The following is a 24,520-nucleotide window of genomic DNA, read 5'->3' as shown; positions in this document are numbered from 1 at the left end:
TTGAAAATAATTTAGTTGAACTCAGACTGGTTCATTTGGGTTGTGTACAAAATTTCAAATTCCTATCTGCATTAGAAGTTAAAAAGTTTCTAATGTAGGCCCTAAAAGAATCACCTTGTATGTAGTTCAATAAATTACATATTTTGATTTGTTGTCATTTTTTATCTAACTGTCAAGACAAAAATTACAAAAACCGAAAGTGTAGTTGTACAAAAGGCCCGTTTTACATTTTTATGTAAATCAAATGACAAATCGTCCAAAATTCCGGTCCGTAATAGTAGACATTTTTCAAAAACTAATTTAAAAATAATAAAGTTTGTACTATAAAAAAGTGGATAAATCATTAATTATTTTTTGTTAATATGTTACAACTGTTTTATAATATCAAAAATGTAAAAAAAAATTATTCAAAAAAAGTCAAACGAGCTTTTTTCAAAATATGCAGACGTGAGAATATCTAAAAATAGAATCTATAAGGTAAAAGTCAAGTCGAAAAACCGTCAATTGCATTAATTCAAGCAGAAAAAAGTAATGCTGAAATTATTTCGTCGCCAAAAAAACTCTCCCTTCCAGTAACTAAGTATCAAATCCTCTACATATAAATCGCATGACAAAGCGTTCGCACTCACAGTATTATCTCGCGCGTCGCGAGTTACATATCACCGGTATCACCACCGTCGACCAAATTGGACGTGTCACTAATTTATAAAAGCAAATATTAGTTAGATGATAGAACCAGTTTGGTCATAGTGATCCTTACTCGAGCCCAAAATTCATGTCGAAATAACGAAACACGCGAATGACGACTCAGTGCTTTTCGATAAGGAGATAACGCGAAAACAATTAGTTCAAAATGAGGCACACAGTGATCAGTTTCACCCTACTTACCGTACTTCTTCAGCTTTCGAAAAGCGCGCCCAGTGGAAGCTCTGCACTCGTAAGTATTCTTTTAAGTCGTGTTACACCTGTGGCGCACCCAAGGTCCGTCAATATTTGCAATGTTTGTATTGAAACTGGGGGCTAACAAACTCGGTTTTACTGCCAGTAAAATATTTTTTTTAATCAACAATTAATTGAATTATTTGGGTTTCTTTTGAAAAATTGGGTCTAGTTTTATCACACAAAGAGATAAGTTGTGTACACAATGCTCCAAAATAAATGAATCATACGTCAGCGAGACGCGATGAATAAACGTGTTTTCTGGTATAACTTCTATTCTATCAAGTATTAGTTTTGTTGACGCACATGGAAAAACTGTAAATTTCAATAATTAGTCTTGCGGAATTTTGCCACTCTTAATAGCGCCGAATTATGATAATGACAATCGCTGAATGATTCATGTTCTGAGTCGGTGTCTTTAGATAAATTCGTCATCAATAAGATGTGCAACTGGACCGGAAGTTTGGGGATTTAAATGAGTGCTAATAATTGAAATTAGCACTATTTGCCCTTGTCCTGTAATTGAATTAGAGTCAAATTGCATGATTTATCAATCCTTTGGGCAATTTTTTCCGCTGTAAATTTCGGCATGTTTGAAATAATTACGTGACGAATGAATTACCTGCTTATTAGCCTCGACTGGTACATCACAAAAATGAATTAAATGGAGATCTTTTGACATAACCGAGCACTTCCTCTGTGCATTTGGCATATTCAAGGTGAATTCCGCTATTTCCGGGTAGACCATTTTATTGGAAAACCTTGACAATTATCATTAGCATGCGACACAGTACCTGCGTGTACCTTCCGATTTTGTTAATTACTGAGATTTTATTTAATAAACATGAAATTAATTTACTAAAGTTATGTAAGGGGTTTGAATTGTAACAATCGACGTGATTAGCGAAACTATTGAAAGAAAGTTATGTAAGGTTTGGAACAAAAATCAAACCTGATGAAATTGCGATCGACCAAGCAAGAATTATAGAGGCTGAAATTGGGTATGAAATTCTGATATAATCCTTTTTTCTGCGTTGATTTGGTGCTCTATTTTTCGCTTTCCCCCAAATGGAAAGCTTAATGATAAAATGCAAAACAATTTCACTTAGTGGAAATGGGATGGAACAGTTGTAAGGGCTATCTAGAAAAAATGATAAGAGCAGACAATTTCATTGTAAGTTTATCACTGTTTTGTAATTTTTTAACTATTTTACTCGCATTCCTTAACTAAATTTCACGTGGACTAGTAAGTACATACTGTTATCACTAAATTATTATTGGGTTACTAGGTGTAATATGTATATGATAAAAACTGTTGTCATCAATGTCAAAATTTACATGGTTGTTATGCTTTTAATAAATTAGTTTATATGGGGTGATTCAAAAAGGTGTGACATAATTTTAACCACGAATACCCTTCTTCAAATGAAAATAGATAGCACAGTATTTATTGAACCACCTAAAAAAATATAAAAATTACTGCTTTTTAATAACCGGTACGAAAAAATGATTTTACTTTGGATTTAAGAAATTGAAATTAATGTGACAACATTGACAGAGATGTCATTTGTGGTGGATTGTTTCCAAGATAACGGTACGCTCAAAATTCATAAATTCTGATTTTGCAGCATTTGAAGTCATTTTATCATACTGATTTTTGGAAAGCTGTAATTTTTCAATTTTTTGAGGTGGGGAATCTATTCTTATTTGTAGAGGGGTATTTGTGGTTAAAATTATGCCACACATTTTTGAATCACCCAATTAATTAATTAATTTTTAATGGAATATATTTTAAAATAAGATATTTAATTTTTGTTATGTAGATAGTACAGGGTGTATCCAATAATAGTTTCTATGTTATTTTCTATGTTTCTATGTTGTTTAAAATGCAAAAATGACCACTAAATGCACTATACTGTTGTCATAGGGATCAAGCAAATTTTTTTTATTTTGGCTTTTATTTTCACAATAGGAAATGTTCGAAATATTTACCATTATAAAAAAAACATGCATTTAAAAAAATATTTTTACATTTTTCAACATTATTTTTTACAAGGTTGCAAATTATCTATAACAATTTATGAATAAAATAAATATTTTTTCTTCAAAGTTGAATTTTACTTCGTTCAGAAAATAAAACTTGTATAGAGTAATTAGGCATTAGAAACTTTTACACATTAGGTATCATTTGGTAAATTGAAAAAAAAGCTACAAGCTATTTCTCAAAATTATAAGATTCAGGTTCTAACATGTTAGATGTAGCTTAGCTACTAAAACTGTAGCTTAGCTATTGTCCAGTTTTGCTTCTGAAATCTGTAACCATCTAAAGATGTGAATAGAGAAACTTTTAGTTGAGACACCCTGTATAAAGTGTAGATTAAACTGATATTCAAAAAAAAATACATATCCTAGAAAATATTGAAAAAAACCAGGTCAAATAACATTATTAGGAATTTAAAATATTGATTTAAAATATGTAGTGATCTATCTTAAATCTAATTGTATTTTAAGAGCCTTTTGTTAGTAGAAATTGAAAATATTTTTTTTAAATGTTGTATATAGTGTTTCAGAACGCGTGTCCCTGAAAAAAAAATACCAGGAACATGGAAAAATGTTTAAAAAATTCTAGCAAAAAACTTTTATATTTATTTTTGAGATTCAAATTTTTTATGTCTTGTATACGTATTTGTAAATATTTTTTATAATTATTCAGGAAAGGTACAAAAACTTTCGCAATAAAAGCTACAAATAAAGTTTGGTGGTCAAATACAAAATTAAAGTAATCGCTTTATCTTCTATTGTCCACAACTAAAGTTTAGATCTTGTTGACATATTTTATAGCAGTGTGTTTTTAAGTCTGTAAAAATGTATGCAAATTATCTCTTCTCTGATTTTTCAGTGTGTGATTACCGAATAATAATGGGTTAAATCATGTTGATCCCATCATATTATGGTACAAACCTTGCTTACTACCCTATTTGACCATCAAACGAAGGTGACAATTATAAATATAAATCAAATGACAGCCTTTGGAGGATTTAGATGCTTGCGGAAATAATGAATAAATAATATGCGTACTTCACACACAACTGGCTTTATTCAAACTTTTTCCACATAACAAATGCGTAATAGCATGAAGAAAATTACTGTGTATTCTAATTAGTACAAATTAAGTAGTCTGACAGCAGATGATTCTATCAAAGGGTCAAATACTTACAGACAATGGTCATTGACAGACACCTTTGCCGCCGATTTATATTCAGAAGACGTTTAATACTTATATATATATATACGTGTCCTTGGGTAACAACAATGCACATGGATTTTTCCCTCAAAATCACGCTATTTTCACTAGAACTTATCGATTTAATGAAACCCTTCCAACTAATGAAAAATTCAAACTACAACAATCACATATTTGCGACATTAATCAAACGATATTATATTTGGAAGTTCATTGCCATTGGCGTTAAAATTATTTAAGTTTCCTGTCATCTACCGAAATTCATGGTCAATGCTTTTGTTCCCCAATCATTAGCTACGACCCACCGATGCAGTTGATGCAAAATCCTCAAAACATGTGTTCTTCATGAGTCAGATCGTTGCAAAGATATAAAGAATTAAACATCTGTGAGCAAGATGATCACGATTTCGCGTTAAAAATAATTATTATTTAATTGTGATGCAAAGACGGATTCTTGATTGTAGTTACAGTTTCGATTACCTAAAATCTATTATTCTGTCCGGCATAGCAGACAAGGCTGTTTTAAAAGGTCATTTAATAAAATGCCTGACACGCTATCCTGTAAAGGGAAACATTTTAATACTACTAGATAAAGAAAATTACGATGCAGCAAGTACAAATTTACGTACTTGCCATAGGTTAAAATTATAATATAACCTTTTAGACTACAGGAAAGAGATGTCTGTTTGTGGGGTATCCTAAGACCTTTAAATTTCTGTCCAAAGTGACCGTTATAGCAGACGTTTGCTCTTTCTGTTTAAAGGCAATTGACTTTTACGAATCACCGATTATGAATCGAACCACCCACCTATTTCCTTCTTTGTGGCAATATCGTACTTACTTAGAACCTGAATGAGTAAATACCTGTCGTGAGTCAGCCCGAATTAATTAACAAATGTAAAGATTGTCCAAGGTTAGTGTTACTACACCAGAAATTTTAAACAAAAATGTCAATTGACTTTTGTATTCAATAGGTGGAACTGTTTAGTTAGGCGAATCATAGGTTATTGCACTTAAACTTTGAAACAATTTATCAGGTATTTACGTGTAATCTTCGTTTTAAAAAAATTGTGTAAACAATGAGTGTAATTATAATTATTAATAATGCAACCAGAGTCTGTTTTAACGTTTCTAGATCAAATCATTTCGCTTGAGGCTTCAAGACACCTTCTTTGCTCTGAAAGTGAAACTTGAACTTGAACTTGACTGACACGTGTCGTCTATTTACAAGTTATTTGTTTTTAACAATAAAATTTGGGTGACTATACGTGCTGGCAAAATTTATGCATTTGATAGTTGATGATTCACTCAAGTAATCATATCCTTGGACTTGGAGTTAATTTATATTGGAAATTTGCTAAACAGGTTGTTTGACGAAAGAGTTAATGAAATATCATTGACGTGAGTCACTTTATCTTTTATTGTAAATAAATCACTTTTCACTTGTACTAAATAATTTTTTGGTATTGAGAAATACGAAAAAATCATTAGATAACAAGTGGTTACATGCAGAAAAATCGTTTATTATGTCACTGCTAAAAAAGACGAATTTGTGGTTTAATGCTTGGCGCATTACTTTCTCTACGTTTTCTAACGATTTGCTGTTATTCATTAATTACACCAAGTAAACAGTTTATCTTGTTTAAATAGTGTTTCAAAACCGGCAAATTCATGTTTCATAGATAAAAGTGTAACAAAGGTATTTCATCACGATGACAAATCTTCGAACCCTTTGAGAGTTTCGCCTAATTTTTCGAGTACTATAACGAAAATGAATCACTGTATACATATGTTATGTCAAAAATAGTATTGATAAAAAGTTATATTTTCTAGACTTTTATTCATATAAATTCAGGATGTTTCAGAGAAAAATTTCAAGAAAGATAAAATACCAGGAATATGGAAAAATGTTTAAAAGCAAATTATCTAAAAGTCTAATAGTGTTTTTAAAAAGGTATATCTCGGTAACTAAGAAACTTTTATTAGAATTATTAGAATTTTTTTTCACTATTAGTTATTATTTGGCATAACTTATCATACCCTAAAATTATGCGTATACGTTAAGATTCACTCTGTATCTGTCAAAAAATTTTGAGCTTAGATTTCAGCGTTTTCTTGCCATACTCCACGTGACTATATCTCTATCTTTGTTAAACAACAGCAATTCCTGTGTTTACTTTCCTTCTCTAAGTCTAATCATTGAGTATAGTAGAGTAGTAGGATATGAAAAATAAAAAATATCGGTTGTTGTGCAAAGAGGGGCTACAAAAAAGCTCGAAACGTTGCTTAAAAATCGCTCATATCATCTTCCAAATAAGTCTGGCGACTGCCAAGAAGAGAACCGCAATAATTTCTTCAGTAAGAATAAAGAAATTTAAATACAGTGGATATGTCTTGCAACTTACCATTCTGTCTATCTTCAATGGATAATTTTTCCTGTGGCAGCGAATAATCTTTCAAGCAATGCTGATACCTCAAGTCTTGCTCCCTAGCATGCCTCTCTAAAAGAAAAAATTCTATCTGAGGCTTCTTCCAAGGCATTAGCTAAACTAACTATCTCGTTACAGTAGCTAATTCTTTGTTCTTCTCCATATAACCAAATCTAGTTCATCTCGTAAAGTATCAACACTGCTATATGTTCATGAAGATTCGTTTTGCCAAGTGCACACTCTTGTTTCAAACACTCAATTTGTTGTTGTAATTGACTTTCAACAGCTGCTGCTTCTTTCAGTTGAGTTGTAAGACGTACATTTTGGGCGTTTAGTTCTGCGACGAAATTGCTTTTCGTTCTTCCCATTGTTTCAGTACAGATTCTTTCGTTGCTAGTTTACGTTTTAGGAGATGAGGGTTTTGCTCAACAGCCTGACAAAATCAAACTTTCAGTTTCGCTAGCATGAAAATTCTTCAGTGATTTAAATAAATAAAAGTTGAGTTGATTGTAAAATGTAGTTTGCAAATTGTACTGTAACTATAGGCCTCTGCAGCTTGTAGAAATCGTATCTGCCTTTAAGAAAGTGAGGTTATGTTTCATTTTCATGAAAATTTTCATTCTTCATTTCCGTATTCTTGAGTGAGCACACTGAATATGTAAAACACATCGGTCACAGTCACAGTAGTCACAATAGAGAGCACAGAATGCATAAAGGGCCCACACAATATTTTTATTAGAAATTGGAATTATCTTATGAATGAATGTAAACCGAATCAACAAATTTTGCTATTTTTGAATGAAACTGAAGTCTAAAGTGATTGGTTTCACCATGGTTACGCACATTATTATAATGATGGCCGACCTCAAACGGGCCAATCACACCGTTGCATAAAATTTTCGAATGATGCCAAAAATTAAGTTGATTGGTTTTTTACAAAAACATAATGGCCGACTTTAAACGGCCCAATCACAATGCTTACTACTTTTACAATAATTTTCAATGTTAAGTCATATTGTTTGTTTTTAGAAAGTGCGATTTTGGCTAGCAAATATTTCGAAAACTATTTGAAATACAAAACAAACTTGTAAAGACCAAAAATACTGATAAAGTTCTTGATGAATAAGTTTATTAACACCAAAATTTTACAATAATTTAAACAAAATAAAATATAATTAAGAAAATTATGCATTATCAATCTTTTTAAAACAAAACAAATGACCATTAAAATAGCCTCAGGAAAAAAACCGGCTTATGGAATTAAAAATTAAACTCTAAATTAAGTTAAATAATTATACAAAATAAAAAGTTTATTTACTCAAACGACAGATTAATCACGAACTCGATTACAATTAAATAATTAAATTAAAAAAAAGTCAATTTATGTACAGAAATGAACAACAAAAATTCGAAACATTTGAAAACTTTTTTAACGTAGTCGTATTGCCCAATAATTTTTGTTCAGATTTTGTACATTTTACTAAAAACTCGCTTTAAGCATTGTTTCAATTAAATAAATATGTTACAAAAGACAATTAAAAATTTAGATACTCTAAAAACTAGTTTACTATAAAAAAAATGAACAGAAAAAAATGCAAAAAGCTGTATAACTAATTTTGGTGTGATTGTTCCAGCTGTATTTATCTCAGTATGGTTACTTGGGCGGTAGCACGCGAAGTCTTAACTCGAGTGCCCTAACAGACGAGCGAGTTTTGCGAAAAGCCGTCGAGGAGTTCCAGAGTTTTGCCGGACTTGATGTCACAGGTAAATATCATCAAATCACGTTAAATATGTCAGAGCAAGTAATAACATGGGTAATTATAGATGCACTTCCTTTGTGTAATTATCGCTTTAACAATTTCATAATTTTTGTATGTGGGTTCAACAACTAAGGTCATGCTGATCATGATGGTACTTGTCCCAATTACCAAACATTTGATTTTTTTTGCAGGAGAGTTGGACGATCGAACTCTCAAAGAAATGCAACTTCCCCGATGTGGAGTCAAAGACAAAGTCGGAACTGGAGACAACCGTGCCAAGCGTTACGCTCTACAGGGTGAGTCATTTGATTCGCACATCGTTTATTTTTCAATTTGCGAAATTGTTGCAACAATCAGGATAAATTTCTCGTTCACTGGTAGGAGATTTGGTCCATTGCGTAGCACACAAGAGCCATTCAAAGCCTCTAAAACGTTGTTCGTTCATTAATTTCAACTCAGTTAATGTCATAAACGCGATAAATCTCGCCTTCGCACCGGAAATTCCTCATAAAAACAATTTCACACAATATGACTAATTTCAGGTAGCAGATGGAAGGTCAAAAATCTAAATTACAAGATCTCAAAGTACCCCAAAAATCTCAACACGAAAGAAGTGGACAAAGAAATCCACAGGGCGTTCTCAGTCTGGTCTCAGTTCACCGACTTGACCTTTACTCCGTCCAAAGGTGGGGTCCACATTGAAATCAGATTTGAATCTGGAGAACATGGAGATGGGGACCCTTTTGATGGTCCTGGTGGTACTCTCGCTCACGCTTACTTCCCGGTACGTCCCATTTTGACCCATTTGTGACTTTTATTAATAGTTTTGGTTAGGTGTTTGGAGGCGATGCTCACTTCGACGCTGCGGAAAAGTGGACCATTGGCAGCTACCGCGGCACCAACCTCTTCCAAGTAGCCGCCCACGAATTTGGACATTCACTCGGTTTGAGTCACTCTGATGTGCGGGAGGCCCTCATGGCACCGTTTTATCGGGGTTATGAGCCTCTTTTCGAGCTCCACGAAGACGACATTCAAGGAATCCAAGCTTTATACGGGAAGAAGACACGGAAAACTAACGGAGGTGGTGGTGGTGGTTTTGACGATTCGGACTTTCAAGGAAGCAATACTCCTAGTCATAAAGTTCCAGCACCGGCTCCAACTCCAGTCGATACAAACTTGTGCAAAAATCCGAAAATTGATACAATTTTCAATTCCGCTGAAGGCTACACTTACATCTTTAAAGGAGACAAGTACTGGAAGTTGACGGAAGAGAGTGTGGCTCCGGGTTACCCTAAATTAATCTCTAATGGTTGGCCCGGACTTCCCGGAAACATCGATGCGGCTTTCACTTACAAAAACGGCAAAACTTACTTTTTCAAAGGTTCGAAGTACTGGAGATACAAGGGTCGTAAAGTGGACGGAGACTATCCGAAGGAGATTTCGGAAGGTTTTACCGGAATTCCGGATGATTTGGATGCCGCGATGGTGTGGAGTGGCAATGGCAAGATCTACTTTTTTAAGGGTGCAAAATTCTGGAGGTTTGACCCGTCGCAAAGGCCTCCAGTCAAGTCAACGTATCCTAAACCGATCTCTAATTGGGAAGGAGTTCCTAATAATTTAGATGCTGCCTTTAAGTGGACCAATGGTTACACTTACTTCTACAAAGGCGATGCCTATTATCGATTCAACGATAGGGCATTCGCTGTTGATAAGGCTAATCCGGCCTTTCCTAGGGCGATAGCGTATTGGTGGTTAGGGTGCAGTAGTGCACCACAAGGAACCATCGGAACGAGTGAGTCCAGAGGGGGGCTCCTTGATGAAGAGAGCAATCAGGATTATGCAGGAAGTGATACTTTAGACACAGGTAGGCAACAAACTTAACAAAGTTTGGTCTAACTCTTACTAATTGTATAAATATAGACTGTTAAAAATTGATTAATGGATAGCTCTCTTCATCAAGTATGTAAATACATTTTTATTGCTTTTTCGCACGACTTTGGTACCACCATTGCTTGACTAATCCTAATGTAAAGCACTAATTGTGTAATTTTCACCTCATAACTCACAGCTTGTTGCACGAATTGTTGTACTGTGTAAGTGGCACGCAGAAGCATGAGTTTTTGATCCAGTATTATATGAATATACCTTTCTTTTTTAAATTTATTTGTGACTTATTTTGGGTATATTCATGTAAATGCACTTTTGAGTTTGCAGAAGTAATTAGTTGGTTATTTTATTAGTTTTTCAATTAATTAATGGGCTCGGCTACATTGCAGAAAACTACCGCCGTCCTGCCAGCCACTGAAGGGCAGCCGAAAATCATTTATAAGTATGTGTTGTCCCTCATTTTATCATAGGTAGAGTTTGCTTGTCACTTCACTCTGTAAATTGTTGCTGTAGCTTCTTTTTGTAAAAAAATTCGAAGCTACATTTTTGTTAAATGTGTAAATGTTTAGTGATTGTGACTGAAATACAACACAAAAATTGCCAATTTTTGAGTTGGGGTAGTAGTTCTGGTTTTGTAACATTTCATTTGTTTTTAAAGGTGAACATCATGAACAAACTCCATTACCTGATGGGGACGTGTCGGATCCTCAGTTTTACCAACGAGAAGGCGGAAATGGGAGTGGTGTTGCCAAACCATCCGTAATACCCTTAGTTTTGATGTTAGTGTACGTTCTCCTTCGGCAAAATGTAGGATAATTGAGAATATTTCGTTTTATAAACGAGACAGCTCAGACTGAGAACTTTAACTAATTTACTGCGTTTGTGTGGTGATAACATATCGGTGAGCAACTGTGCATCTATACATTTCATTCATAAGCGCCGAAACTGTAAGGTCCTTGGGACTTTCGCCCCCCTACCACATCTTACAAGTCATAACTTTTACTTTAGTATATTTGCAGTCGTACCAGTATGGTTTATTTAAAAAAGATACAAGGTCATCACAAAGTTAAAAATCGATTTATGTTAGAATTATTTCAAACTCTCATTAAGTAAAAATGTATTTATTTAATGTTTAATTTAATCCAATTTGGACAGAAAATGTGTATTTGCAATCAACACCCAACTAAAAGATTTTTTAAGGTAACCAAAAATTTAAAAAGACGTTTTACCTAAATAATTAGGTTGACTCATATTCATAAAGATGCAAAACTTAAAAAAACCAGATGATGTATTTTAAAATTGTTGATAGTATAATTATAAATGCAAAGTTTTAAATGGTTCAATAAAGGCGTTTATTGTTTGTTATTCTTTCACAAATAAGAAAATGATTTAACTTCAACGTTTCTTGATATTGTCTCGTTGTCCCCTAGCGATTTTCAAAATCCGGCGCTTATGATTTCATTTATAATTTATTGAAGTCAATGGATCATATTTTTATAATGCTCGTTTTACCCTAACATAGCGTTAATATTGTGCAATTGTGATTTGTTGTTGTTTCAAAAGTCACTGGTTGCAAATGTTGTAAATGTTCTTTTATTTTTTAAGTAATAAAATATTTCAAAATAGACATTGAATTTTATTTCAAATTTGATGGAAAAAGAGTGAGCTCTGCATGTACATACGAGTATGTCACTTAATTTGGATTCTGGAGATTTGATTTTTGAAAATATTCAGGGTGATTCAAAAGTCTCGGACCATCTCTTAGGTGGTGATAAAGGACATCCGACTGAGTTAAAAGTTTCCATGACAAAAAGTTGTTTGAGTTTTTTTTCCACGAGATATAACTAAAAAATTTTGACTGTTCCGCTTATGTAATCTTGAAATTAGTTACCGGAAACGACAGATCTTGTAAGACTGAACAGATACCTGTTGAAAAAAATCTCCAATTTGTGTCTTATGGTGTAAAAACATTTAACAAACTAGCAAATTCAACAATAAACTAAATCTAACAACATTGGAAACAAAAAGACTAAGATGCCTACATAATAATAATATGAAAATTGACCGTTTTGCTTTTCTCAAAAAAAAAATTAAAATTTGAATTCATTTTTATGCTTATCTGAAGGTCTTCTTTCTATTCGAGAGTTGGTCCGACATTTTTTAATCACCTTGTATTTGCGTAAGTTGGTAATAGTTGCCGTTCAATAGGAGTGAAGTTAAGGATTTTGCGGATACATATTGGTTATTTATTATAAATGCTTTCTTTTTTAAAGTTCGAACGAACACAAGTCTTAAATTTTCTTCCTCTGCTGTGGTGAGTAATTTATGTAAGTAGATATAAAATTTGAATTACATACTAATCTAAAAATGTTCGGGGAAAAAATTAAGTTCACAAATTTTAGGAAGAGTTTTCCTTACACAGTTGCGTGCAATATATTTTGGTCATCATCTCATTTTTTGTTATTCTTTGCTAAGTTGTAACTTTTTAATGAGTAAAGACAGAAAAAAATATTTAAACTTGAAAAATCAGTCACAAAGAGTAAAAACAGCTTTTTGTGACACTGACGACCAAAATAAACTTGCACGCGACTGTATCTTCAAAAGAAACAAGTGTTAGAATTTGTTGAAAAAGAGTGTGGTTCCGGGTTACACCAAATTAATCTTCAGAGTTGGCCCGAACTTGCTCGAACCTACTTGATGTAGGTTTAGCTTATAAAAAAGACAAAACGTACTTTTTTAAATCCTCGAAGTACTGTAGATCTAAGGATCGTCAAACGGACGCGAACCATATGAAAGGAATTTTGGAAAGTTTTCCAGGAATTCCGCATGATTTAGATGTAATGGCAAGATCTACTTCTTCAAGGGTGTGAAACTTTGGTAGTTTTATCCGTTGTAATGTGTCTAGAGCGATAACATATAGTAGAAGTTAAAAACAGCCTGTATAATCTAGAAATCTGCTTTTTGAAAATCTCATTTGCTTACGTTTGTGATTTTTAGCGATCAAGGTTATCGAAGGTGATCGTTGTTAAATGTTTCTCCAATATTGGTTACTGCTTATAAATATTCCTATTTGGAGTTTGAAAACAAATAAGAGTATTACAATAATTAAGTTGTTTTGAATATTATAATTTAACAATGCGTTACGTAATCATTATAGTTTTCATTAGCAATTTTGTAAATCTCATCGGAACAGAATCGTCTATTGTGGTGAGTTTTTTAAAATTGTAGATAAAACTCCAAACTTCTTGGACAAAACACGTTTCATGACAATAAAATTAGGTTTTGAAAATAAAGACAAATTATTTTAGGACAATTATTTGTGTCAAAATCCAAGAATTGATACGATTTTCAATTCCGCTGAAGGCTCAACTTACATTTTCAAAGGAGACATGTACTGGAAGTTGACGAAAAAGAGTGTGGCTCTGGGTTACCCTAAATTAATCTCTAATGGTTGGCCCGGACTTCCCGGAAACATCGATGCGGCTTTCACTTACAAAAACGGCAAAACTTACTTCTTCAAAGGCTCGAAGTATTGGAAATACAGGGGTCATAAAGTGAACGGACACTATCCGAAGGAGATTTCGGAAGGTTTTACCGGAATTCCGGATGATTTGGATGCCGCGATGGTGTGGAGTGGCAATGGCAAGATCTATTTTTTCAAGGATGCGAAATTCTGGAAGTTTAATCCGTCGCAAAGGCCTTCAGTTGATTCAACATATCCTAAACCAATCTCTAATTGGAAAGGAGTTCCTAATAATTTAGATGCTGCTCTTAAGTGGACCAATGGTTACACTTACTTCTTCAAAGACGATACTTATTATCGATTCAACGATACGGCATTCGCTGTTGATAAGGACAATCCGGCTTTTCCTAGGGGGATAGCATATTGGTGGTTAGGCTGCAGTTATGCACCACAAGGAACCATCGAAGCGAGTGAGTCAAAACTGTCAAAAGGGTGCGTCCTGTATGAAGAGAGAGATCCGGATGATGAAAAAAGTGATACTTTAGGCACATGTAGGTGCTAGGCAACAAATCTAACAAAGTTTGGGCTGACTTACTAACTGTACACATAAAATGTTAAAATTTGAGTAATGGAGACGTCAATTACAGTTGTCAAGACCAAAAAGTTACTTTTAATAAGTCAGTAAATGTTATTTCAAGCAATACAGTATGTTTAAAAGTAAACGTTGGGTGTTATTTCATCTTTGATTAAAAAAATGGCGTGAGATTATTAGGAAATCTAGAAATCTGCACTTTAGAAATCCCATTTACGTACAATAGTTTCATAAAAAACGAGACAAGCTATTTTACATCATGTAACATTGTTATCGTATGACAAAAATTGCCAACTAATTCAAAGATTTGCAATACGAAAGAACTGCAGGAATTGGCCTTACAACATGGAGTAGGCAAAAGTACGATTGAAAAAATTAAGTTTAAATGGCAAAATTGGCAAAATAAACGAGAGAGATTGATGTAGCCTACCATTTTATTGACATATTTTTTTAACCTCGCTATTTAAATTCCGTAACAATCTATGAAAAACATTGATACAGGGACGTTTACCTTAATGTCATTGCACTGTTATTTATTAAACCAATTGTACGTTTGTGATCTTTAGCGTTCAAAATATTCGAAGATGATTGTACTTAATGATTTCTTTACTATTGGTTATTTATTGCCCTTTACTGGTTTAAATATTAAAATACATTTTTAAACAGAGTTAGTAATATTAAAGTCAACTCCACAAATCGATAAATTTTTATTTAGTCAAGTTGGGACATGTTTCGGTACCCTTGCGCCATCATCAGTCTTATATTAACAAAACAAAAAGACGCCTTAAGTAATAAATTATCTTAATACAATATGATTTACCGTTGAAAATTGTTACACTTTAAAATAAAAAATTCACAAGATTAAAAAATTGAAATGTTCACTGTTAAAAATTTTTCCTGATTATAACCAATGGAAAAATATACAGAAGGAATAGGATTTAAACATTATTCCTCTGTAAAAAGCAAAAGGAGGAGGTCAGTGAAGCTGAAGCCTCGCCCGTGAAAAATTTTGGAGAAAGATAATAACATAACAATATTATCATTCTCCAAAATTTTTAATCCAAAATATAATCTTTGAAGAGCTTTATCTCGTGAAAGAAGACTCAAACAATTTTTTGTTATGGGTACTTTTAACTCAGTTGGATGTCCTTTATCACCATCTATAAGAGATGGTCCGACACTTTTGAATCACCCTGTATGTACTTTTTTCTTACTACTTCCCAACTGACACCTTTTGAGTTATTTTTCTCTCTCACTCCAAAATCATTTTTTAAAATTTTATCATAAACTTGTTTATTACTTTTTTAACTACATACAAAGCTTTGATGTTTTGTTGTTTATATTATTTTCATTTTACATATTATTTATTTGTATATTTTAATTGAAAAAGAGTTTAAATTATCATGTTTTGTATTTTTTTATAATAAAAGTTTTATAAGTTATCTAAGCATGAGAAGGTCATATGTTAACCATAATTGATTAAAAGTTTTCTATAAATACTAAGAGGAAGTTATTGGAATTCATCACCACGTTTGATGAAATATGAAACGTTATTTAATAAATTTTATTTTCCTTATTTTATGTGTACATTTTTCTCATGAAAAACCTTTGGACGTAAAGGTAGAGTATGTCAAGTAAAAAATCATTTAAAAAAAATTGTATCGAGTAATTTCAGCAACAACTTTTCGAATATGGCTTTATGTCCTCTTTGGAAGAAGACCCAGAAGTTTTAAAAACGGCATTAGAAAAGTTTCAAAAAGTATATAGCTTGCGACTAACAGGTAAAAGTAGAAGAATATGTAACATGGGGCAAATAGGTTTGTTATTTCAGGTAACTTAACTGAAGAGACAATAAAGAAAATGTCATCTCCTCGTTGTGGCAAAGCTCCTAAGCTCCGAACAAAATATCTAAGTATGCATATATTTTATATTACCTAAATAAAATAACACGTATTTGTTAGCTTATAAATGGTCGAAATCTCACATAACGTATAAAATAAAAAACTGGACGGCTCCTTTTACAGAATCTCTACTTAGAGATACATTTGAGAATTATATTACACAGTGGACAGATAATATTAACCTTAAAATTACCGAATCAACTTCTAATAAAGCTGACATTGAAATCTATTTTTCAAAACAGGATGGAATGAAAAAAACGCTTGGTTATGCCTATTTTCCGGTATTTGCCAGAAAAATGCGTCTTATACAGAGTGCGCCTGAACTCACGCCCCAGAAAAAATTCCATGTAAGGTAAGATACCAGGAACATGAAAAAAATCTTAAACAAATTCTATTTATAAAAATTTAGAAGTTATGAGAGTTTAAATTCTGCACTTTGACTTGAAAAAAAACCATATACAAGATCATCAGTATCATTAAATAAACATAATATAACAAATATAAATAACATAATGACAAAATTTTTTGTCAGATAGAATTTTTTAAATATTTTTTGTATTTTCTTGGTATCTTATCTTACTTGAAATTTTCCTCTGGGGCGCAAATTTTGACACACCCTATATTTAGATGACAAACCGATTATTATAGGAAGTTGGTGACATATTTTTTGATCAAGATGAACAATGGACTGAGTTTTGGGAAGACAGTGATAGAATTTATTTTGGTTGGGTTGCAGCTCACGAATTGGGTCATGCTTTGGGACTGCCCCATGTGAATTCTGAAAGTTCTATCATGAATCCTTATTATACAAATACTGTGACGAATCCATCAATATCTGACCTTAACAAAATTAAATCATTGTATGGGGAAGCAAAAGTAAAGAATAGCGGTTTATGTGAACAAAAAACCGTAGATGCGTTATTAAAAACCGAGAACATTATGCTGTATCGAAATACTGGATAATTTCTAATAATACTGCTCAAAATGGACCATTTCCTCTTAAACTAGACTATGAAGAGTTACCTGATAAAGTAGATGCTGCTTTTTCGGTAAAAAATGTTGTATATTTCTTCAAAAACAACAAGTTTTTTAAATTCATAAGAGGAAAAAAAGATTTTGTGAAGAAACTCATTTCAGTTGGTTTTGAAAAGTTACCAAATAATATCGACGCCGCTTTTTTTGATCCAAGTGCTAATTACATTTATTTTTTTAAAGGTTTAGTAATTTTCAAAATTTCATTTTATTTTCACGTGTGTTTTAGGGTCAAAGTATTATATTTTTGATATTTACGAAAAAATAGGAAAACGACTTATTGCAAAAAATAAGATTTCCAACGACTGGCCAGTTCCTGACAACATTGAAGCTGCAACTTTATGGGATAATTCAAGAGTTTTATTTATTAAAAATTTTATGTGTTATACTGTAGATTTGACTACAAAAGAACTTTTGAGTGAGCAAAGTTGTTCCAATCTTTATAAATGCTGATTCAATAAATAATGAATAATAAATAAATAATGATTTTTTAAGGTTTGACTATATTTTTTTCTATAAAGTGTACGTAGCTAACATAATACTTTTTGAACCTTATTACACAAACAATTATTATTTTTGATTTAATTTTAGCTACTACAAAACTTAAAATTTCTACTGAATGTATTTATTTAAATAAAAATAATTGTTTTTGGATTAATTTATTGAAATGTTGAAAATATATTTGATAATAGCTATCAGTCGTTAAACATTTTGGGATAAAAAATTATCAGAATAACATTACTTATCTGTAATGGTTTTGAAAAGTCATATGTTAAGAATAATTATTTCATTATTTAAAGTTTATTCAGTTTTAAGCGGAAATATAAGCCAACACATCTTGCAAAATATGTGGCAGAAATTAATACGACTTGTAGTTTTTCTTTTTACTTTAATGCATTTCTCCCATGAGAAAAATTTTGATGTAAAGGTATTCACGTCGAAAGACATCAAAATGTGTCAAATTCCATTGTTTTAATTTAAGCATTATCTCTACGAAAATGGTTATTTGAAATCTTCTGTTGTTGACCCAAAAGTTTTAAAATCTGCAATAGAAAAATTCCAGGAAAATTACTGCTTAACCGTAACTGGTAAAAAATACTTATTTCTTATTCTTAAAAACGTTTGTATAATTCCAGGGAACATAACTGAAGAGTTGATAAAGAAACTATCGTCTTCTCGTTGTGGCCTACCTTCAAACCTTCGCATAACTTATGATAATTATCGTATGAAAGTACTTTTGAGTGATTCAAATTTTTCATAAATTTATTTTTCAGAAGGTATGTGGTCACACACTCACATAACGTACAAAATCAAAAACTGGACAGTTCCTTTTACAGAATCGGTAATTAGAGACACATTTGAGAAATATATTACAGAATGGACAGATAAAATTAACCTTAAAATTACCGAATCGAAGTCCAACAAAGCTGACATTGAAATTTATTTTACAAAACAGGATGGACATCTAAAAAACCTTGGTTATGCTTACTTTCCGGTATTATTACCTTGAATACGTCTAATACCAAAATATAAAACGGCAAAGTGATTATTACAGACCGATGGTGACATATTTTTTGATCAAGATGAAGAATGGATCGACTTTAGGGAATACAGTCATCGAATTAATTTTGGTTGGGTTGTAGGTCACGAATTGGGTCATGCTTTGGGTTTGACTCATGATAATGATTCCTGCGAAAGCATCATGAGCACAATTTATGACAGTGACATTGTCAGACCATCAAGCGAAGACCTTGACAAATTGAAATACCTATATGGCGCGGCAGAATTAAATACTAGTCTTCTCTGTCAACCAAAACCAATAGATGCAGTTTTGAAAACTAAGGACATTATTCTTATTAAAGGAAAGAAGTACTGGACAGTTTGCAACAACACTGTTCAAGCTGGACCATTTTCTCTAGAACTAGAATATGCAGAATTACCTGATCAAATTGATGCTGCTTTTTCGGTGAAGAATGCTGTTTATTTCTTCAAAAATAATGTCTTTTTTAAATTTATTAAAAGAAAAAACAATTTTGTGAAAAAACTCATTTCGGTTGGTTTTGAAAAAGTACCAGATAATATTGATGCTGCATTTTTTGACTCAAATGACAACTATATTTATTTTTTTAAAGGTTAGTTAGTTATTTCAAGATAAAAAATTATTTATAAGTGTTTTTTAGGGTCAAAGTATTATATCTTTGATGTTTACAAAGAAATAGGTAAACGACTCATAACAAAAAACAAAGAGATTTCAAACGATTGGCCAATCCCTGACAATATTGAAGCTGCGACTTTATTGGATAATTCAAAAGTATTATTTATTAAAAATTTTACTTGCTATACTGTAGATTTAGCAACAAAAGAGCTCGCAAGTAAGCAAAGCTGTGCCCATTTTTATAAATGTTGATAAAACACAAAAGACAAAAAATTACTATGTTTTTGGATGGATAAAATACAACGAGTACAGTTAGATTTTATTTTTAATTCCCCATTTCCCCTACGTGAATCTAAAATTAAAAAAACAATTTTTCGGTAACAAAATTAATTCAAAATTAATTTTATTCTTCTAAGAGATTAAGACCAGTGCCTTCAAACCTCTTGTGCATCCAATACCGAAATTGTGCAATAAGCTCTGGTGACATTGAATTTTTATAACCCCCAACTTTCCCAGCTCTGATAAACGGTGCTTTAACTTCGCTTCCTGATGATACAAGGATTTGATTTACACTTTCCTTATTTACAGCTGGATTTTTTTTCATAGAATCAAAAGAAACATGTTGTTGTAAGCGTACACTATCTTCCTTGGATAAAGTTTTGCCAAGCAATTTTGCAACTTTTTGCAAAACTCCAGGCAAGTCTTTTTTCATTTCTTCATATGTTAGAAACAGAATATTTGATTTGCTTCTGTGTTCCCAGAATGACAAAACATGTTTCCAGTATGGACCATAATTAACTAAAACAAACCAAAAATAATACAGTTTACAAAACAAACTTTAGTTTCACTTTTATCAAAAAGAAATAGTCTGCAAAACTCTTCAAAAGTGCCACTGAAGCCTTCATAATTGGCACATTGGTGGTAATAAGACACACACGTATCCATTGGATTTCTAGCAGTACAAATAATCTACAAAAATTTCTTTGGTTTTAAATTACAAATGACCGAATTTCATACTCTTGGTTTTTTTGAACCGTTCAAAATCTGTTCTGGCAAGAGAGGGAACGGTAAATGCGTCTTAATTGATCTTGGGTGTTTTTGATCTTTGGCGAATCCTACTGAATCAAGTTCGTAGGGTTCACCACCGAGAAGTGTTCCTCTGCTAGTATCAAACAATATGCTAAATCTGCAAGAATATGTTGTTTTGCAATTATAATTCACTTTTTACTTCTTACTCTAGCATTCTAGTTCGTTTGAAATCTTCTGCTTTCGCTCCTTCGTAATCCAAATCGTTTGCAATCAACCAGGAGATTTCAGAAATCCATGTTGTTCCAGTTTTAGGAAATCCACAAATCCACAAATCGGTATCAAAAACTTCATATTCTTTGATAACTTTTTCAAATTCGCGATAGCGTTCTGGCAACACAAAATCTTGTACAGTTATGTAGTTTGGTCTGAGATTACTTGTGAATGTCTTTTTCAACAGCTTGTTAAGTTCTTCTTCAGTGGGAACAGTTTTAACGTCCATTGTTGGAGGAATCTGTACACAACTGAAAATGATTTAATGTTATCTAAATGTATTTTAGTTTCCAAGCAAAAACGTAAAGAAGATAAAGTATTTTTTCTGCATTATCTACTTGACACAACTGCAATAAAATTATTATAAATACATATTCATTATGCACTTTTGATCATCTCAGTTTGTGTCACTTTCGAAATAAATCGTTGCTCCTTATTCTAATAGGAAAATTGCGCATTTTTATTATTTAATATTTCTTTATTTATATATTGAAATATAGAAAACATTATGAAATATAGATGCCTACGTTTTAGTTTTAAAATTTTATTATTTAACTATAAATTTTTTTATTATTATCTTGCACATTAGGTAAATATTTCAAAAACGAACTAAAGTAAATACGCTATTAAGCATTATAATTATCTAAAAATGGTAATCCCTAAACAAACTTAAGAAAACAACTAAATTTAATTTTATTTAAATAACAGACAATACTTACCTCAGATTCTACGGTCAATATTTGTGGAAACAATATGAAATTTCAAGCAAATGTATGTATAGATTCAGTATTATAACTTTAATGTATGTGAATATTTCCTACCGATATTTTCATTATTTATAGCTATTATTATCTTGCCTACAAAAGTTTAAAAAATATTTTTTGTCTAATTTATTTATTGACTTGTCATGTTTGTTTGAGAATTTATGTTTAATAATTATTTGTGAAATACTACTTTTGTTTTACAGTAAATTAGAACAAAAATTAGAATTAAAAACAACGTTTTAAAGTAAAATGAAAAATTTAAATTTATCATGAACGGTAAATAAGCGATTAGCACAATTCCTAAACAATAAAGGACGGTTATATTTTCTAAGTAAACAGTATAAACTGTAAATGGGTAAGTACTTATACACTTATTTATAATTCAAAAGTCAAGAATTTTACGTAGAATTTTAATAAATAAAGAACTATTAATGTTGTTATACCCAGATTTGTTTTTAACATTTTAGACAAAAAATTGGTCTTAACACTAACAAAGTGATTATGTTTTAGTACTCGTACAATTAAATATTACTGTTTTATAAATTAAATATAAATTTAATTGTGCACGCAATTATCAAAGTACTAAGTTACATGTCTATAAAATAGTAAATTGTTGTAAATTAATCTTTTTTATAAATAATGTTCTCATAAGATATTTTTTCATTTAGCAAAAATAAAAAAAACGTTTTAATTTCAAAAAACATTTACTGTAACAAAATTTAAAAAAATGTATAGAAAAACAACCAAACGTGTTTCTACATTTAAATAAAACAATCTGGAAAAATAAAAAATGTTAAAACTTCTGTTTATGCATATCTTGAATCTGAAGCCTTTTATATTTACGATCGCTGTAAATAAATATCTTTACTATTAACGATACAAAAAACGATAAAAATTAATTGATTAGTTTATGAATGATTTATGTTAGTTGTGTTTAGTGTGAATCTTATAATTTATAAATGTCTTATAAAACGTTTATTCTCACTCTGCTTTGAGAAAAAAACGCAACACAGAAAATAAATATTTTTTTTATTAGATACATTTCTGTTGGCGTGTTCTAATCTCTAGTCACATTTGGGTACAATCTTAGTAATGTGTCTTATGTCTTATCAAGATCTTAATGTCTATCAACCTCATTTTTAAACAAAATCCTAAATCTTATTTTACACAAAGTAATAAAGAATGACTGTTTGAGTTGGCAATTTTAATTTCTTTGTTATTAAAAAATTGACTCATTTACTGGTTAACCAAAGCCATACACGGTTGCAGTATTGCAAACAGCAAAAAAAGAAAATGTTTTTAACCCCCTTGCTTTTTTACTTGATTACCTTGTACAGGGTGTTTGCGGACTATGAACAAATATTTTAACCACTAAAATAATTTATTATGAGAAGACAATTTAAAGACCAAACAAATTCTGTATCCAATTTTTTTTTAGGTAGAAGTAAAAATAATCGCCATTGAATGTATACCGTGAAAGTTTTTATGCACAAAAAAAAGATAACTTTGTGTCAGTTATTTTCTAACCAATAATCAGTTGTTAACGCACTTTCTTCTGCACATCGATTTGAATTCAAATTATAAATCAAGTCATTACGACCGAATTGACTAGTGTACGGGCATGACTTCCAAGACCGATTTTCATTAAATGTTTGGGCATGGATCATTGAAGATCACCTAATTGGACCCCACATTTTGCCTCAACGTTTAAGTAGTGCGGTTTATCTGGATTTTTGGACAATGTGTTGGTTATCTGTTGGAAAACGTGCTTTTGGCAACATAGAGGGAAATGTAGTATTTACAAAATGGAGCTCCACCACATTATGCTAGAGTTGTCATCAATTAGTTGAATAATCATCTTTCCGAAAGATGTTCGCCAAGAGCACCAGATTTAAATCCGTGTGATATTTTTGTGAGGTCACATGAAACACTTAGTGTACGCAGTTCCAATTATTGCTCTCGAAGAGCTGATCGATCGTGTGATGCAAAAAACCGCAACAATTAGAAATCACGCGGGGATGTCTGTGAGAACACAAGTTTCCCGGGCCCGAAGGGTTCAAACATGCATTGCCAATAAAAGACAACATTTCGCGCAATTTTTATAACCGCTAGTATTGACCCATTTACATTGACAACGAATGTAGTGATAATTTTTTTGTCTTTACGCTGTTTACATTTCATATTTTTTTCTTATGAATGAATGTACACACAACCAAACTTATATGAAATCACCCTGTAATTTATATTATAAAGTCTTTTGCGTATTGTTTCCACTGAAACACTAACACTGGTAGCTTGCAAAAGTTGTCTTTGGAGCTCTGAATACAAAACAGTCGGGTTTCTTCTTTCAATTTGACATAAAAAACGGTTTTGCTGCTTGGACGTTACCCTTTGACGTCTTTGTGTTAAGGCATAGTAATACATAAACTAACTTTACAGGATATTAACATGAACTAAATTTTAGAAGTAAACTTAAATATCATGACTGAGTCCATATTTTTAATAACTTTTCCTAGTCTGATTAATATTTTTTATCACTAAACATCGTCTTTTCCTATACACCACGTCTTTTTTGTTGGAATATATTATTAATATGAGTTATAGGGTGATTCCATATAAGTTTGCTTGTGTGGAAAAGTAAAGTTGTTTCTCTTGACCAATTCTATTGGTGGTTAGAAAATTTACTTGCAATCCCCAAACATCCGGTATAATAAATTTGCTGAAACTTTTGAATGTTTTTTTAACAAAGAGTGTATAATAGTAGCACCGTTATAACATTTGATTTGCCTCACCATTATAAAATAGCCAATCACATATCGCGTGTTTCAAAAATGTGTGGCATAATTTTAACCACGAATACCCCTCTACAAATGAGAATAGAGAGCACAGAATTTATTGACTTAACTCAAAAAATAGAAAAATTACAGCTTTCCAAAAATCGGTATGGAAAATGATTTTTTGGAAATATTTTTGTTATCGTTTACCCGATTATTATGAAACTTTGCATGTCAAGGGACAAAAAGACACTCTTTGATATGGTGTAAACGGAAGTCTT

At 31.7% G+C, this 24,520-nt stretch overlaps 5 protein-coding genes across 11 annotated transcripts; 4 read left to right on the top strand and 1 right to left on the bottom strand.

Moving 5' to 3' along the window:
• Nucleotides 1-637: 637 nt before the first annotated feature.
• LOC123012466 (matrix metalloproteinase-14-like) lies at nucleotides 638-11,886 on the top strand. Of its 5 annotated transcripts, none has more exons than XM_044410409.1 (7): nucleotides 638-937; nucleotides 8,247-8,376; nucleotides 8,564-8,668; nucleotides 8,915-9,156; nucleotides 9,207-10,164; nucleotides 10,649-10,701; nucleotides 10,918-11,055. In XM_044410409.1, the coding sequence occupies exons 1-6, from the start codon at nucleotides 854-856 to the stop codon at nucleotides 10,675-10,677; spliced, it is 1,548 nt and encodes a 515-aa protein (XP_044266344.1). In that variant the 5' UTR covers nucleotides 638-853; the 3' UTR covers nucleotides 10,678-10,701; nucleotides 10,918-11,055. The 5 variants fall into 5 exon arrangements, with proteins under 5 accessions (XP_044266344.1, XP_044266343.1, XP_044266342.1 ...); XM_044410408.1 differs by having other exon boundaries at nucleotides 9,207-10,236; XM_044410407.1 differs by having other exon boundaries at nucleotides 9,207-10,236; nucleotides 10,613-10,701.
• A 1,438-nt stretch (nucleotides 11,887-13,324) lies between these two features.
• LOC123012495 (matrix metalloproteinase-16-like) lies at nucleotides 13,325-14,444 on the top strand. Its single transcript, XM_044410455.1, has 2 exons — nucleotides 13,325-13,466; nucleotides 13,568-14,444. The coding sequence occupies exons 1-2, from the start codon at nucleotides 13,395-13,397 to the stop codon at nucleotides 14,282-14,284; spliced, it is 789 nt and encodes a 262-aa protein (XP_044266390.1). The 5' UTR covers nucleotides 13,325-13,394; the 3' UTR covers nucleotides 14,285-14,444.
• Nucleotides 14,445-15,799: 1,355 nt separating this feature from the next.
• On the top strand, nucleotides 15,800-17,745 carry LOC123012478 (matrix metalloproteinase-14-like). Of its 3 annotated transcripts, none has more exons than XM_044410426.1 (7): nucleotides 15,800-15,934; nucleotides 15,990-16,095; nucleotides 16,146-16,226; nucleotides 16,276-16,496; nucleotides 16,864-17,075; nucleotides 17,129-17,430; nucleotides 17,477-17,745. In XM_044410426.1, exons 1-7 carry the CDS (start codon nucleotides 15,857-15,859, stop codon nucleotides 17,698-17,700), a joined length of 1,224 nt encoding a protein of 407 aa, XP_044266361.1. In that variant the 5' UTR covers nucleotides 15,800-15,856; the 3' UTR covers nucleotides 17,701-17,745. The 3 variants fall into 3 exon arrangements, with proteins under 3 accessions (XP_044266361.1, XP_044266363.1, XP_044266362.1); XM_044410427.1 differs by having other exon boundaries at nucleotides 15,812-15,939; XM_044410428.1 differs by lacking the exon at nucleotides 17,477-17,745 and having other exon boundaries at nucleotides 16,864-17,297.
• Nucleotides 17,746-18,022: 277 nt separating this feature from the next.
• Nucleotides 18,023-19,717, top strand: LOC123012473 (72 kDa type IV collagenase-like). The gene is made up of 7 exons (XM_044410420.1): nucleotides 18,023-18,175; nucleotides 18,230-18,335; nucleotides 18,384-18,470; nucleotides 18,522-18,524; nucleotides 18,585-18,742; nucleotides 18,803-19,379; nucleotides 19,428-19,717. Exons 1-7 carry the CDS (start codon nucleotides 18,095-18,097, stop codon nucleotides 19,652-19,654), a joined length of 1,239 nt encoding a protein of 412 aa, XP_044266355.1. The 5' UTR covers nucleotides 18,023-18,094; the 3' UTR covers nucleotides 19,655-19,717.
• On the bottom strand, nucleotides 19,710-21,552 carry LOC123012486 (luciferin sulfotransferase-like). Its single transcript, XM_044410440.1, has 5 exons — nucleotides 21,421-21,552; nucleotides 20,638-20,952; nucleotides 20,420-20,588; nucleotides 20,251-20,371; nucleotides 19,710-20,200 (listed from the first exon to the last, which is right to left on the bottom strand). Exons 2-5 carry the CDS (start codon nucleotides 20,928-20,930, stop codon nucleotides 19,806-19,808), a joined length of 978 nt encoding a protein of 325 aa, XP_044266375.1. The 5' UTR covers nucleotides 20,931-20,952; nucleotides 21,421-21,552; the 3' UTR covers nucleotides 19,710-19,805.
• Between the last annotated feature and the right edge of the window lie 2,968 nt (nucleotides 21,553-24,520).

This window comes from Tribolium madens, unplaced genomic scaffold (assembly GCF_015345945.1).
Source record: "Tribolium madens isolate multiple individuals breed KSU strain unplaced genomic scaffold, Tmad_KSU_1.1 Scaffold_96;HRSCAF=242;Tcas5.2_LG5, whole genome shotgun sequence".
In the NCBI taxonomy this organism is placed as follows: Eukaryota; Metazoa; Arthropoda; class Insecta; order Coleoptera; family Tenebrionidae; genus Tribolium; species Tribolium madens.
The sequence above is the reverse complement of the archived record's forward strand: the minus strand, read 5'-3'. Positions and strand labels throughout refer to the sequence as shown.

Excerpts from the sequence above, each read along its gene's own strand:
- LOC123012473 (XM_044410420.1), top strand. The coding sequence starts at position 18,095 with ATGTGGCAGAAATTAATACGACTTGTAGTTTTTCTTTTTACTTTAATG. Across the intron at positions 18,336-18,383 it reads TTACTGCTTAACCGTAACTG|GGAACATAACTGAAGAGTTG; the intron begins GTAAAAAATACT and ends GTATAATTCCAG. Across the intron at positions 19,380-19,427 it reads CTATATTTATTTTTTTAAAG|GGTCAAAGTATTATATCTTT; the intron begins GTTAGTTAGTTA and ends AGTGTTTTTTAG.
- LOC123012478 (XM_044410426.1), top strand. The coding sequence starts at position 15,857 with ATGAAACGTTATTTAATAAATTTTATTTTCCTTATTTTATGTGTACAT. Across the intron at positions 16,227-16,275 it reads GCTCCGAACAAAATATCTAA|CTTATAAATGGTCGAAATCT; the intron begins GTATGCATATAT and ends CGTATTTGTTAG. Across the intron at positions 17,431-17,476 it reads TTACATTTATTTTTTTAAAG|GGTCAAAGTATTATATTTTT; the intron begins GTTTAGTAATTT and ends CGTGTGTTTTAG.
- LOC123012495 (XM_044410455.1), top strand. The coding sequence starts at position 13,395 with ATGCGTTACGTAATCATTATAGTTTTCATTAGCAATTTTGTAAATCTC. Across the intron at positions 13,467-13,567 it reads GAACAGAATCGTCTATTGTG|GACAATTATTTGTGTCAAAA; the intron begins GTGAGTTTTTTA and ends AAATTATTTTAG.
- LOC123012466 (XM_044410405.1), top strand. The coding sequence starts at position 854 with ATGAGGCACACAGTGATCAGTTTCACCCTACTTACCGTACTTCTTCAG. Across the intron at positions 9,157-9,206 it reads TCGCTCACGCTTACTTCCCG|GTGTTTGGAGGCGATGCTCA; the intron begins GTACGTCCCATT and ends AGTTTTGGTTAG. Across the intron at positions 10,237-10,917 it reads AAGTGATACTTTAGACACAG|GTGAACATCATGAACAAACT; the intron begins GTAGGCAACAAA and ends TTGTTTTTAAAG.
- LOC123012486 (XM_044410440.1), bottom strand. The coding sequence starts at position 20,930 with ATGGACGTTAAAACTGTTCCCACTGAAGAAGAACTTAACAAGCTGTTG. Across the intron at positions 20,589-20,637 it reads AAACGAACTAGAATGCTAGA|ATTTAGCATATTGTTTGATA; the intron begins GTAAGAAGTAAA and ends ATATTCTTGCAG. Across the intron at positions 20,372-20,419 it reads ACGGTTCAAAAAAACCAAGA|ATTATTTGTACTGCTAGAAA; the intron begins GTATGAAATTCG and ends AAATTTTTGTAG.